The sequence below is a fragment of the Octodon degus genome, unplaced genomic scaffold, assembly GCF_000260255.1.
Source record: "Octodon degus isolate 3935 unplaced genomic scaffold, OctDeg1.0 scaffold00069, whole genome shotgun sequence".
NCBI classification, from domain to species: domain Eukaryota; kingdom Metazoa; phylum Chordata; class Mammalia; order Rodentia; family Octodontidae; genus Octodon; species Octodon degus.
The window spans coordinates 8,331,059-8,346,466 of NW_004524645.1; the positions used below are offsets into that span (position 1 = coordinate 8,331,059).

General features: G+C 41.7%; 1 protein-coding gene across 1 annotated transcript in view; it reads right to left on the bottom strand.

Moving 5' to 3' along the window:
* The window catches only part of Cltrn (collectrin, amino acid transport regulator), a 43,738-nt gene extending 30,317 nt beyond the window's left edge, over positions 1–13,421 (bottom strand). Inside the window, exons 1-3 of the mRNA XM_004635075.2 lie at positions 13,203–13,421; positions 12,835–12,893; positions 9,800–9,885 (exon numbers count right to left, since the gene is read on the bottom strand). Of these exons, the coding sequence (XP_004635132.1) occupies positions 9,800–9,885; positions 12,835–12,893; positions 13,203–13,260 (203 nt within the window). The 5' untranslated portion in view covers positions 13,261–13,421. The remainder of the gene's footprint in view (positions 1–9,799; positions 9,886–12,834; positions 12,894–13,202) is intronic.
* Positions 13,422–15,408: the final 1,987 nt, after the last annotated feature.

Sequence of the window (15,408 nt, forward strand, 5' to 3'; positions counted from 1 at the left end):
GAAGGGAGTAGGGGGGAGTGGGTCAGAAGGAGTAGGAGTGGGGGTAAAAAATACTCCCACCAATTTTATGTAGACTACTTTAGGTTATGAATTATTCCTCTTATCTGACCTTACTAACAGTCAGAAAATGCCAATTTGTTAAAAAAAAAAGGGGGGGGGAACTGTTCTAAACCTTTCACATTTGGCAAACTAAAAGTTAACTAATCCCAAGTGCTGGTAAAGGGGCATGTAACTGGAGCCCCAGGTAGCACTGCAGAAGCAAATGGGTCCAGCCACTCTGAGGCACCATCAGGAAAGTGTTTCCTAGAGGAGAATGTGACTGGCAGAAATTCTTGTGCACAAAGACACCAGTGAGTACGTTCTTTGCAGCACTCTTCATCATAGCAGAGATGTGGGACCACCTAAATGTCCATCAACAGGGGACTGGATAAAGAAAGCTGGGGAATACTATTCCACAGATTAAAGGAAAAATGTAATGCCACGATTTCTAAAGTACAGCGAATCAGGCCAGATAATGCTAGATTGTGCGGATACTCTGTGCAGGACTCTGCTGGTAAACAGCAGGATGTTTACCAGCAAGCCTGGCTTCCGCTCACTAGTTATCATTAGTACTACTTCTACTTATCACTATCAAAAATGTCCCAAATTATCCCCTGAGGAACAAAATCACCTCTGGTGCAAACCACTGAACTAGAACTACCTATTCTTAAATCAAACTACAGATCTTAAAGTATACCAAGAAGTGAAAAAGATAAAATGTGGAACATTATGTGTAGCACATGCCACTTACATGTAGCACATGTTTTTTGAGTAATTAACACAGAATAGGATTCTAAGCATAACAGAGGAGGCCGGAAACCTGGTGTTATCTTTTGGATACTTTGACCTGCCTTGTTCTTTCAATCTAAAGCCTCTTCACATGACTCTCCAAGTATGCCTTTCATGGTAATCCCCATTGGAGACAGAGTCAAAGAATACAACTATAAGTAAATAAAGCAAATTCCCTTTCCCATGGAGCTTGTTTTCTAAAGGGGTAGACACAGAAGATAAGTAAGTAAATGAAGATGAGTCCTATAAGGAAAATATAGCTGTAGAGGGATGCAGGCAATTCCATCAACATGCCTGTGCCCCAGATGCTCTCCTCTGTCCCCATGGGATTACACTACTCCTTGACGTGGATTCAAATTCAATAAGTCCCGAACTCACAAATGAGTTCCGTTGTGAGAGAATTGTTTGTAAGACCATCTTATATAGTATTCTTCTGAAAGTTCACAACTCAAATGTTTACAAAGTCAGAGACTTAATGTTTCTTCAGTTTATTCACTACCAGTAGCACATCCAATTGGTGACAACTAAAAGATGCCTCCAGACACTTACAAACATCCTCAGGAGTGGCAAAGGGACAAAAATCTCATGAAATCAATAACACAGGAATCTCTCTGGATTATTTTACTGACACTTTGCAATTCTAAATCTTTTTCCAAGTAAAATACACACAGACACACACAAGTACAGGAACAAAATAGTTATTTTAAAAGTTGTCTGGGAGCTGGTAAGATAGTTCAGTGGACTAAGCACCTGCTTAAACAAGTGCAGGAACCACAGTTTGATCCCCCGCATCACATGCCTAGCCTCCCCACCCCCAGGTAAGCAGACCCAGCCACTCAGACCAGTAGTGACATATACCTGTAATCCCAGCCCTAGGGTGGCTGAAAATAGGAGGATCACTATGAGTCTGAGCTGCATAGTAAGACCCTGTACCAAATGCATTAAACAAAAAGTTGTTTGGGCACAATAAAATTATCTCTAGATAAAAACTGGACAATGTTATAAAAACAGTTCTTACTAACTTCATTCATAAAGAGATAACAGATACATACTTAGAAAATAAGAAAAACCTATTCATCAGCATAAGGATGGTCTTACTAATTACTTAAAATGTCTAAAAGTTAGCTTTGGTGCCCACTCAAGTGTATACAGTTTGTATTAGAAAGCCTCCCACTATCCTAGAGTATTAAGCACTATGTTATCCAAGTGCACTAGTGCAGGCCTATAAGCCCAGCTACTCAGGAGGCAGAAGAAGTATAAAACAGAAACCAGAGGCAACACACACGTGCGTGTGCACACACGCACACTTTGTCTCTTGCTGCATAATGTCCTTGCTACATAATGTCCATCAGGACACTGCCAACAAGAAGCCCAGCTCCATAGGTAAGGACTCAGTCTTAGACCTCTATAGAATTGTAAGCTAAAATAAACTCCTTTTCTTTATTAAAACAGCCACCTCTGGTATTTCATTACAGTAACACAAAAAAGACTATAGAAAATTGAATAGCTTTAGATGTTGGAATCTTCCTCAATAGAAGAATATTTAGTACCCTTTCTACACAGTGGTCTTGCAGAAAAGTAAAACTCCTCTAATATTTTAAGCAAACAAAAAAGTAACCCAATTTTTCACAAATGTTGATCAGAAAAATATAATTGAAGAGATATGTTTGTATTTCAATTAAAACTAGTCAAAAAACTAGGTTTTAATAAGCACATTTCTTAAAGTAGCAGTTTTAGGAAAGGAGCCAGAGGAAGATATGCCCTGCTCTAAAGTTACACATGAGACAAAGGTAGTACTTGAAAATGGACATAAAACTTTAGGCTGGGACTTCCTACTTCTTTGGATAATGATCTGAGAAAGTAACTAATGTCATAGGGTACTTAAAATCAACAATTAGGAAATATTTCTTACAATAGCCACCACATGTCATGTCAAAGGTGGGAGCAGACTACTGTGAAAAAAAAGGCAATGGGGGGTGCTGTGTCATTATACACAGGCCCTGATTTAAGAGTCAAGAAGTTAGGTATACTTGATTCAGGCATAAATGTGTAGTAAAAGCTAAACTTGATTAGGCAATATGGTTTGGGGTGGTTAGAAAGAGATCCCACTAATAAGGCATTTAGATTCCCCAAACATTCCCATAATGTCAAGAAGAGATACTAAGATTCTTAAAGTCCAAGGCCAGTGCTGGAGCTCACTAGAATATTAAAATCCAAAATGGAAGCAAATGACTCTAAAATGTCAAAATTTGTACATAGTCCAGCTGTCATCTGAGAATAGACCCAGGATATGAGGGGAGCAAAGGGCTCTGAGATTTCATGTGGTTTGTTCCAAGTCTTTGCCAGGAGGTTCTGTTCTGCTATGAACTCCCTGGTTTCCAAGCAAAGGACTGTTTAATTTCATTGCTGTAACTCACCAGGGAGACTATGAAATAGTCTATAATAACACCTATAGTACAAAAGACTTTTCTGAGCCATGGGACATGGGGACAAGGTCCAAGTCTGTATTCTGTTCGGAGTTTCTTTTCTTAAAGAGAAGCCCATGGGGGCCTTCAGTTATTGTGAAATGAATGGATGAATGAAATAAGACTAATATTTATTCCACTGTTTCTGGAATTGTCTCCTGAAAGACTCTGTTTAAAAAAAACTAAATTAAGCAGGGACTGGAATAAGAAATAAGCAAGGACAGGAGAAAGGTTATCACTGAAACTTCCCTTAGTCACAAAAGTAGAACTCTAAGAGACACTATAACACAAAAACCAACGTGAAATAAGAATTCTTAATATGCTGTAGGTGGGGTAGCCAAAGAAAGGTGTAAATGGAGAGGAATAGCTCTAAAAAGGAAATAACATGATAAAGAATTTTGGAAAGTTTAGTACTACATTTATTAAGGAATCAAAGGATATCAGATCCTTCCAATTATAGATTATATACAAGTGTAACTTCTTCACCATCTTCCTTCTTTTTTATGTATCTGTTACAGGCTCTCCCTATAGCTAGGACTCATAGTGATCCTCCTGTTTTCTGACTTCCCAGCACTAGGATTACAGGCATGCACCACCACATCCAGACTTGGTGACCAACTCAACACTCCCGGGGATGGGCCCAGCATGGCATGTGGCGCAGGGGATCAAACCCTGCCCCTGTGCTTGCCTAAGCAGATGTTTAGTCCACTAAGGTATCACACCAGCCCTCATGATCTTTCTTTCAAATATGACTATACTGAATGTCTTCCAAGATTTTAACAGAATGTAAAACTAATCAACCATCAAGTACTTACTGAGTGAAACGTCATTTTAAAAGTATACCTTGGGGCTGGGGATCAATGGTAGAATGCATGCTTAGTATGCAGGAGACTCTAGGTTCAATGTCCAGCACCAAAAAGAATAATGTGTTTTCATATAATAAATAAATTAAAATTCAATTAGCATGAAGTACAAATCCCAAATTTTCAATAAGCACTTTCCATATGGATGGATCTGATGGAAATACTTGCGTTCAGATTAATAATCATTTTAACCAATACATTAACACACACACTCAAGTGGCTTCTTTAAGTGAATTACTAAACAGAAGTAAAAATCGTTCCCTCCCTCCCTTCAAGTGTGGGAAGCCCTGATCTGAAGGTAATTCTCTAAACATTGGCTCCACTACTATTTGTCATCAATGAGGTCAGACAAGGCCAACAGTATCTAAGAGGTGCTAAAAATCAAGCTCTTGTTTCTGGAAATCAAAAAAACTAACTGGGAGCTGGGCTGCTGTTTTACAAGCACAAGACCATTAATCCCCTTACCTTACCATGGATACAAGAGCATGTTGTTCCTTCTTAGATCATAAGACTTATCCATGAATAATTAAGCAGAGGAAGAAATCCATTACATGCCCCACACTCTTTCAGCCAGAGACAAAACCATGCCTGAGTTATAAGTCTACCCCCATTACAAGTAAAAATAATTTAAAAGCCAAAATTTGAGAAACTGGGTAGATAAATTACACAGTTATCTGAGAAATGGACTAAACCTTAAACTTAGATCATAACTTGTTTAGAAATTATTTAGAACATTTCAAAAGTCTTATGAAACTGTTCTAGTAAAGCTGCCATAAATTATATTGCAAATAAATGAAAATATCCTGTTGTCATCTTTAATCCAACTCTCAAGAAAAATTCAAGTAACTTAAAGAAACCAGAACTTTCTCTTAAAATCATTTTCCCATCTTTCATCCATTCTACTTCTAAGAAAATCCAGTAAACACCAAGAAAACAACTTATGAAAATTTGTAAATAATTTTGGAAAGAATTCCTTGGTTCCTATCACATTTAGTCCATCTGCATAAAATGTCTCCCTTAGCCAAATACAAGGTTATGACTCTGGGGCATCATGGGGCCTAGTTGATGCATCTGTTTTAATCCCAGTACACAGCAGGCTTTCAGTGGAGATCACTGAACACTGAAGATCTGACTCCCTGGTCCACAATGAAGGAAGAAGAATGTGTTTCCCACACCTTTGCCTCAGGCCACGCTGTCTGCTCTTTTCTACTCAGCTCCCCAGAGCATCTGCAGCACTGTATGTAGATAGCTCCAGCTTCTGGTCACTTCCAGCTCCCATAGCACCAGGCCAGTCTCATCAGAACTGCTTTCCTTTCAGCTTTCTGGCCTAAGCAGGGGTCCTGAGAGGTGGGCTCCAGCCCTGCCACCCCCCCACACACACTGCCAGCCAGCAGCCTTCCCCTCCCCCATGCTTCTTTCTTGCTCTTTTACAAGTGAGGAAGGGACTTGGGTATCAGACACATAAGAAAAGGCAAAGTTCCTGCTGCAGGCTAAGGTCCTTCCAGGCTGCCCTTAGCTGTTAGTGGAACTTGGGCAGGGTGGGCATCCAGATGCTCTCTGCTCAGTGCTCCCATGGGACCCTCAAGGACACCTGGGACCCCCTCTGCACTGCATGCTCCCGACATAGGTGTTGCACCCTCACCAGCCTCTTCAATCCCCTCAGCTCTCTCTCCAGCGGTACACCTCCAGGCTTGCTCCACTGCTTTGCCTTGCCCTGCACTTGGTTCTCAGCCCAACAGGCAAAGATGCAGCCAGTTCCCCTGGGAAGCCTCCTCTTGCTTGGCCCTGGGAAGGCATGCAGGGGCAGACTGCTGAGACCTGCCCTCTCACCTCAACAGCAGGCAGCTCCAGCTACACCTGCACCTGTGGACTTCTGCAGCTGAGAGGTTAGCACCAGAGGCTAGCACCCTGGCACATTCACAGTGACTGCAGACACCATGCCATACTGCACAACGCCAGCCGCAGCTCTTCTAGCAGCAACTTTAGGGCAGGCTGAGACTATCTGCGAGCTGGGGAACATCCAGCCAGGAAGTAAGATGCCAGTCTCTCCTCTAATACACAACTCCACCCTTTTTTTCTGTATTTTTTTAGGGAAGAGTTTACAGGGTGTTCAGGGTCTCAGGACTAGATCAAACTCATAGTGATCCACCTGTTTATGGCCTACCAAGTTCTGGGATTGCAGGCCCAAGCCACCACGCCCAGTCTCAATTGTCATCTCAGCGCATCCCAGGGGTGGGGCCAGCACTGCAGGCCAGGAGATCAAACCCCCAGTTCCTGCACCTGCTTGCAGGCAATCCACTGAGCTACTTGGCCAGCCCCACAACTCCACCCTTGACAAGCTGTTCTCTGCTTGGTTTAAGGTAGCCAGCCAAGCCAGGGAGATAGCTCAGCACCGTAAGTATATGCCTGGCAAGCCCACAGTCCTGAGTTTGATCCCCAGTAGGAAAAAAAAAAAAGATAACCAGACAAACAAGAATTCACTCAAAACACATCCTCACTGGTATGGACTCTGTGACCATCCAAGCAAGGTGCATGGACCCAGCTGTCCACACCCCAACTGGCTGCACTGGTGGACTTCCACAGGAAGCAGGAAGCCATTCTGGCCCCTGCCCTGGGGGAAGCGGTGGGAATGCCACAGCCCTCTCTGCGGGCTCACACCCTGTGCCTCTCTGACCCTCTTACAGAGCCCCTGGCTTCTCTTCCACTGCCTGGCTGGGGATCAGCTCTGCAGAAAGGCCTGCATGGACTCAGCCAGGGCCTCTGTGCAGGAATCACCTTCTCTTTCCTATGCAGTCAAGGTCATGCTGCAAGAATGTGCCAGGTGTAGGTTTCCAAGCGTGTAGAGGCTCCGTCAGCAGATAAAGAGCTGGTGGCAGTCAAACTTGATAGGAGAGACAGTGTAGGAAGGACTGGGTGGAAGCTGGGATAAAATGAGAGTATTTATCACTCCCTTCATTGGTTGAATATTTTTTATTTTTAGTTCAATTTGTTTTAGTCTTTGTGCTAAACAGCACCTTCAAAGAATTCTGTAATACCTGTGGACAATCAATGAAGGAGAAAACAGCAGTAAATAGCAATCTCCAAGATTGGGATCTGGAAGCCCCCCTAGAAAGGATATTTGTCACATCCCGGCCCTCTCTCTGTACACATGGCAACAAGAGAGCTTTTATAGTCAAAAGGTTTCCAAACTGACCCCTTAGCCAGGTTCCTGATATCTTCCGTTGATCCACCACACTAGGAAGAGGCAGCTTCCCTGCAAAGTGACTTTCGATCTCATCTTGCACTCTATGCTGCACTTTCCTATAGAAGTCAGTTCAAGGAGAAATGCAGCCTTGGTTATGGCCGTGTATGTAGAATCTGTCGCAGGATGGCGCTGTCCCATCTTAAGCACTGTCTGAAACATATCTTTCTACCATTCATCTCCCTAACAGCAGCCCTTCTGAGACTCTTACTGCTTGAGCCTTTACAGCAAATCACTTACTGAGCCCGGATCTACTTTTGCACTTTTTGATATTTAGAACTGCTAATGAAAGCTTCTATACGATGCCTCATTCCAAGTAAACTATCTTTTGAATAAACTAGATCAGATGTGCATAGAATCCTCCCATACTCTGGGTTCAAAAGGACAATATTCCAAAGGTGAACTCCTCAAAATAATCTGAAACATTACCTATTTAATTAATTTTGTTTCTAAGAATGAGAACATTTGATTTATAATCATGTCAAGTGAAACATAGGTGCTTAGAAGAAGTAACCGTGTCATGAATACAGCAACGTATATAGTCGAGATGAGAAGAGCTGGTGGAAAATGCGAGGACAGTACTTAAGGCAGCCATGTATGACAAGTGGCTCTTTTTCAATTTTTTATAACTTCATCTCCTTATTTTTATTGAAAAAAGTTATAAATAGTTGTGGAAAGAGTGCTACAGTTTAATGTTATAAAGTAAAACTAAACATACTTTTTCTAAATACATTTATAAAACAAGTAAGGGCAGACTTTTACTTTGCCACATATATTCCTTTAATTTTTTGAATCATGTAATTATATTATCTACAATATATTAATAAAATATATTGAATATGTACCCAAACATACATATATTATATATTTATTTCGCTTTCTCAAATTCTACTCTTCTGTTTTATTCTTTATATTTACAGCCCAGACATCGAACACCTTGAGCTAGAGGGAATCCAATAGTAGTAATTCTCTTCAACAGGCTCTGAATCATTGTAGAATTCAGACTACAGAATGAAAAGGACCAAAACAAAAGGTTAGGATACGGCTTTAATCATCCGGCAAACTTTCTTCCTTATTTTATTTTTTTTTTCTGTATTTTTTTTAGGGAACAGTCTACAGGGTGTTCAGGGTCTCAATACTAGATCGAGCTCATAGTGGTTCTCCTGTTTACAGCCTCCCAAGTGCTGGGATTTAAAGCATGTGCCACCACGCCCAGTCTCAATCACAGTCTCAGGGTGCCCCGGGGTAAGGGCCTGCACTGCAGGCCAGGAGATCGCAACATTCCCCACCCCCCACCCCCCTACCGACCCGCTACTCCTCCATCCCCCACCCCCACACCTGCACCTGCTTGTAGGCACTTTAATCTGCTGAGCTATTTCGCCGGCCCTCTTTCTTATTTTAGAAAATTCTGAAATGAAATAAATTGCCCCCTGCTGTCTCAGGTACAGCCAAACTGAGGCAGGTAGCACCAAGTGCTAGAATTATATGCAAAATATTTAATACTTCCTCTGATGTGTCAAAGTGCTCTTGAGCTGACAGCCAGCAAATACAGCCTTAGAGTGTGTGTGGCACTCAGGTGATGGGCCTGGTTTTGCACTTGGCTGGGAGCTCACATCCTGAGAATGCCTAGTGGAAGTCTCAGGGAGGGCAAGCTAACCCCCAAAGAGAATGGAACTTGGGCTGGGGATATAGCTCAGTGGCGTAAGTGCCGGCCTTGCAGGCCCAAGGTCCTGAGTTCAATTCCCATACAAAAAAAAAAAAAAAAAAGTTCTACCAAAGAGAAAGGAACTCACGCTCTGGTTAACTTCCCAGCCTACCCATCAAAGAAGTCATTTCAGCTCTCAAGAGGAGGCAGAAGGAAAGGAGAGAGAGACCAGGAATGTTACCCTAAACACAAATTGAGAAGGCAGGAGACACCATAAAGAGAGGAGGTATCTTCAGAAGAGAAAAAAAAAATGTGATACCATGAAAAATTATACCAAGTGCTTTTAAGCAAACAAAATGCTATGGCTGTTACCAATTGTGGAGGAAATCTATCCATACCATTTAATTTCTTTCCAGAATAAGAGTAAAGTTCTTTATTACCTTTCTCTGTAAAATATATATATATATATATATATATATATATATATATATATATATATAAAATTCAGAAAGCTGAAGGCACATTACTGCAATTTGGAGTTCATTTCTCTTCCTATCACCTCTGAGCAAAGTGCATTTCTGAACATGATACCATATAAGCTGTAAGGTGACCTACATTACAAAAGTTCTTTGAATGTACCATAAAAGTGTGGGTCTCTTAAAAATTGATGAATAAATTATTTTTAAAATCAAGGTTTAAAATAATGCACTGTCTCAAATAAGATAGCAAGTAATCAGATTTTTTACTGTTGGCTTACTCTGTTGTTTCTCTATTGGGAACTTTTCTCATGGAGAAAGCCACCATTGCTCTGAAGAGATATTCTTCATTTGTATCCCAGACATACTGAAAGAGAAGGAAAACAGAAAATGTAGGTCCATGGGGTAAAAAATGGTACATTCGGTAGTGAGCTCACTCCATTCTCTCTCTCTCTCTCTCTCTCTCTCTCTCTCTCTCTCTCTCTCTCTCTCTCTCTGTTCTCCTCTCTCTTCCTTTCTCTCCCTCCCTTCCTCCTTCCCTCTATCCTGTCTCACATTGAAAACTAGAGACCATGATAAATCAACTGTCTTCTTGGGCATTCTAGAATTGGAGGCTTGGTATGCTTCCTGCTGTAACATCAGCAGCCACGTGGTTGGTATTATTTGCACTTATTCACCCATCACTTCAGATTCCTTGGTCCCTCACTTCAACAATACATGCTTCAGGACTCTTTACCCCAGCTTGCCTTGCTTCCTGCATGCATCTAAGGACAATTCAACAACAGTAAACCCCTTATTGTACATGAGTAAACAAACATAACTGGAGGAAGTCATAAAACAAGGCTTTTGGTTTAACCCCAAATCGACCATGACCTACCCCAAATTGACAGGCAATCTCTGAGGTTTCTCCATCAATTTTTTTTCTCTCATGGGTCACATGACTAGCTCAAGCCTCCTACAGGCTCCCCAAGTCACAGTGCCTTTCTTCATCACTCACACTCACTAGATATTTTTCCTTTAGAATTTACAGATCTATCACAAGACATCAATTTCATTCTGATACCAAGATATGGAATTTCCTCCACAGACACACATCCTATCCATTTCCTCCTCTGGAATACTACACTTGTTTTGTTTTTCTCTCCCTTCAATGACTATAACCTTCACTTCTTTTAAGAATGTCTCCACTCTGCTTTTCTCAGAATCTAAACAGTTCATATTTCTCCTCTCTCTTCTGAGTATTCCAGTCTACCATGATTTTAACCATGATCAAGTTTTTCACACTAAAATCACAGCAAATGGGGTGCAGTGGCACACATCAGTAGTCCCAGTATTCTGGGGAGCTGAGTGAGGCAGGAGGATTGCAAGTTTAAGCTCAGAGTGGGCAACTTAGCACAACTCTGTTTAAAATTTTAAACTGAATGTGAGGGCCAGAGATGTAGCTCAATGCAAAGACCTTAGGTTCAATTACCAAAACCACTAAATAAATAACAGTCTTTCTTTCATCCACCCCCTGCCGTCTCTCTACTCTTCGCTGCCAAAATTCTCAGAGTTACCCATACTTCTGTTTCACACATCCACCACCAATTTAACTCCTTCGAACATTTGCTTTCCAATTTCAACACCCTACAGAAACAGCTCTCTCTAAAGATGCCACTGACTGCCACGCTGCTTAACACAATGAGCAGTTTTCAGTCTTCCTCTTCTTTGGCCTCTAAACAACAGTTGATGCTCTTGAACACCTCCTTCATTTTGAAATAAAAGTGCCTGACACATCTCACATGCTCCCTGGCGCAGTCCCTCATTCTCCTAGCTTATCATGTCATGCTCCTCCTACTGCCCCAATTCCAGACACCTCAGCCTGCTTTCCATCCTTCACACTTACCAAGCTCATTCCTGTAATAAGCCTTGGCGTGAACCTCTAACTTCCCTTTTTTTGTTCCCCTGGTTCACTTGCCAAGGCCTTCCTATAACATTCTCAAGACTGCACATGCATATTTGGTTTGCTGAGTATTTAATCAGTAACTGATTCTCTTGCTACTGTAAGTTCCATGGGGCAAGGACAAGCCCACTATTAGCTTCCACAGCATCCTGACCATCCAGCATGGAACCTGCTCTGAGGCTCCTAGAATGAGAAACCCTACACACTAGTAAAGAGTGCAGATTGTACAGTCGGACTGCATGAGTTCAAACTTTCCCCTGAACACTTCTTACTGGATTAAGATGTTAAGAGGTTCCCTGAACTCCTTTGGGCCTCAATTTTCTCACCCATCCAATGAGAACAGGAAGACCTGTGCTATCACCCTGATAAATCCTAGTACTTAATGCAACTCAGATCAACAGAACAGAAAACTAGTTAAACTACCCCCCAAACTGCTGAAAGTTCAATAGAAATCATTTTAGTTTAAATGTTTCTTTCAAACACATTTTAGTTTAAATGTTTCTTTACACCCTCAAAAAGGGGTAAATGGGCTGGTAGAAGTGAAAGTGCTAAGAAGGTCAGAAAGTAAATTCGGTTCTCAGTACACGCTGGCAGTTACAAGGACTATTATCCATCAAGTGAACAATAAAATGATACACTAATGGAGTGGCCTGCAAACAGAATATCTGCACATTCCTTCAGCACTCTCCTCTGTTTTTGTTTTGTTTAGTTCTGTTTTTGGCTTCTAGCCTGAGTCATCTTAATATCACCTACTGGGAGGAAACAAATATGCAAACCACACCAGGAAAGTAAAACTAGAATGCAACAATACTTTTGAATTTTATAGTCTGTATTGTTCTTATATCCACATGGGCCCTATGAGAATTTTCAGAACTTCTATTTGATAAGCATGTATTTCATATTGTCACACTGATAAGTGGAAGGAATTCAAACTTTGTGTTAGAACTAAAAAACGTTTGTGCTATGAAAGACTTTATATAGGTGGTATGATCCCTTCTTTTTGGTGACTGGAAAACAGGTTGACAAAATTCAAATGAACACAAAAGTGAAATGCAAACCCAACCCAGTCCGGAATGCCTGACTCTGGGCCCTACACTCCATGATGCTGGGTCCAAGATGGAAGGTTTTTAATTCTTTGGTGTAACACAGACCTTCACGTATTTTTAAGCACACAAAGTAAGTACTTTAGGAAAATCCATTTCAATAACAATTTCTATTTTACGATAAGCTTCCTTTACTTTAGGAAAAGATCAGACTTTCATTCTTTAGAAATAATGTACTCAAGATTAAGATTACCATGCACAGCAATCAATTATTAAAGTAAAATGCTATTACAAAGAAAATTTAAAATGAATATGTAGATGCTTCACTTACTGCTTTATCTCCAAGAGCTGTTCGGATACTAAGTCTCACTTTAAAGGCATTTTCTGCATCTGCCAGAAGAACAAAGAAAGAATAGTATATGATGATAAAGTCTATCCACACAAAGCCTGATAAATCCTAGTACTTAATGCAACTCAGATCAACAGAACAGAAAACTAGTTAAACTACCCCCCAAACTGCTGAAAGTTCAATAGAAATCATTATAGTTTAAATGTTTCTTTCAAACACATAAAGCAGTCACCAGCTCCACTTTGAAGCCACAGCATGTCTGTAGATTGAGAAAAATAGAATTCTTTCGGTTGATGACTTCCTCAGAGATTTAAACGTGGAATCTATTTTTAAGTTTCAAAGTTACATACCTGGTTGACAGAGTTCAGCATGAATAACAGTCACTAGGAAAAAGAACAGCCACAACATTCTTTCAGAGTGGAAATCACAAGGCAAACTGAGAAAAAAAAATCCACCCTCCACTTAAAGCTGCCTTAACCATTCTGAGAGCCGGATTAGAATATCAGAGAAATCAGTGAGCCACCATCCAAAAGGTTTAATAATTAACACCCATCAATTGGGTTAATACTTCCAAGCAGATCATCTCCGGTCAGTTATTTATGAACATGTGTTTGGAAAACAGAAATAGATCTTTGTTTTTACAAAAATCTGGCTCAAAAGAATGCTTCCTGTGTTGACAAATTCTGAATCTTACCCCATGCCCCTCCTTCTGCACTTGTCTGGTTAGATGCCCCATAGAAAGAATGTGGAAAGAACTGAGGTCCATTTGGAGGTCTTCCTTGGCAAAACTGCCCACCTTCCCAGGTTAGCCCGCCCAGTGGGGAGGCGATCTGAATCTGGAAGCAAATGTCACTCCTTTCTACCTCTGGTGAACAAAGGATGCACCTCCCAGGAAGGCCTCACCTGACTGCGCCAAGGCAGGTCCACCTGCAGGACCCTTTGTGTTACAACATACAGGGTGGTTCTGCTGGGCCTCAGGCCTGGCAGCTGTCTAGGTTCAAAGGGAGGAAAGGGACAGTGCTGCCCCCGGGAACATTCTGTGGTCCTGCGGACGTGCTCTGGATGTGCTATCCAACATGGGAGCCACAAGTCATAGGCGACAGTGGTGCCTGAAATGGGACTGGTGACACGAAGAGCGTGAACAACTTGTGCAGTGCCATTTAAGTGAGTAGAAGCCACCACATGGGGCTAGTGGCTCCTCTGCTCAGGGCAGCTGTACAGCAGTGACTGACAGCCACCTGTCATGGCCTGGTTGGCCTGGATTATTCCTCTACTCCTCACCTCACAGTGATTACAAATCATCAGACATTGCAGGACCCGAGGATCTGGTGTTGAGGTCACAGGCAGCAGTGGCAGCAGGCACGTGGCCACCCTTAACACATTGGGGCACGATCTCCCCACACTGAGTTGTGCTGCACCTCTCTGGGCCTCCTAGGTCAAAACTGAACTCGCAAGAAAACCTCAGAGGTGCTCTGAGGATGAAGATAGTGAATGAATATACTCTCCCCTGGTGGCCATGCCCCTGAAGCCAGCAGAAGCCCCCAGCAGATTTTCCTCTCGGCCCTGTCCCCTCTTCACAAATGCAGCCCCCAGATTCCTTGCAGATCATGGGCAGAAGGTTTAGACTGAGTGGCCCAAGGGCAAATGGGAAATGTGGATCTCTAAAGCAACAATGAGGAAAATATCAACCCCTTCACCTCTGCAGCACCCTGCGACACACTGCACACAGCCCTGCTCCTAGTGAAGGAGCGATTCTATTGGAGGTCACCCACTTGTGCTGGCTCAATCCACCTCAGGAGCCTTTTCTCTCTCCTTCTCTTTGGCCACAAGTGTGTTGAGTCAGGAAAGGCTGGACCCCCAGGGAGACAGTCAAGCCCACTCAGCCATTCCAGCAATTTCACTTTCAGTTGCAATGGAAATTTCCTGGCGAGAAGAGCTCACTTAGCTACTACCCCCTGAAGAAATGCCAGACTGGATGCAGTTATCTTAGGAAGGAAAAGTCAATACTGGTGGAGATAGGGATTGTAGCAAAGCGTGTTATTCACACCAAAGACCACAGTCGTGTTAAAGACACGGAAATCTAATCAAACTTTTCTTTAGTTTTGCATTTCATAAAAGTGACAGATTTCTTTATATATTTTTAATCATTTTTTTACTAGAAGACAGTAAAGTTTTAGTCAATGTAAGCCATTAAAGAATAGAATCTTTCAATGTTTTTCAGAATTTTAAAAAAAAAAATGAAGAGTACAAGGTAGAATTAAAACAAAGAAAATTACAAGTGATACAGATTTTAATTTAATAAAGTAATACGAATTTCATAGTATTTGTTGTAATATAGTGTTGTCTTCCAACCAGTTGTTCATATTACCAGATATATGTATATAAAATTGAAGAACAAAAGAAAGAAATATATAAGAAATTCAGAAGACAAAAAGGGCACACAGGGGGCTAGGGAGATAGCTCAGTGGAATAAGCACTTGCCTGGTAAACACAAGGTCCTGAGTTTGATTGCTGGTACTGCAGAGAGAAAGAGAGAAAGAGAGAGAGAGAGAGAGA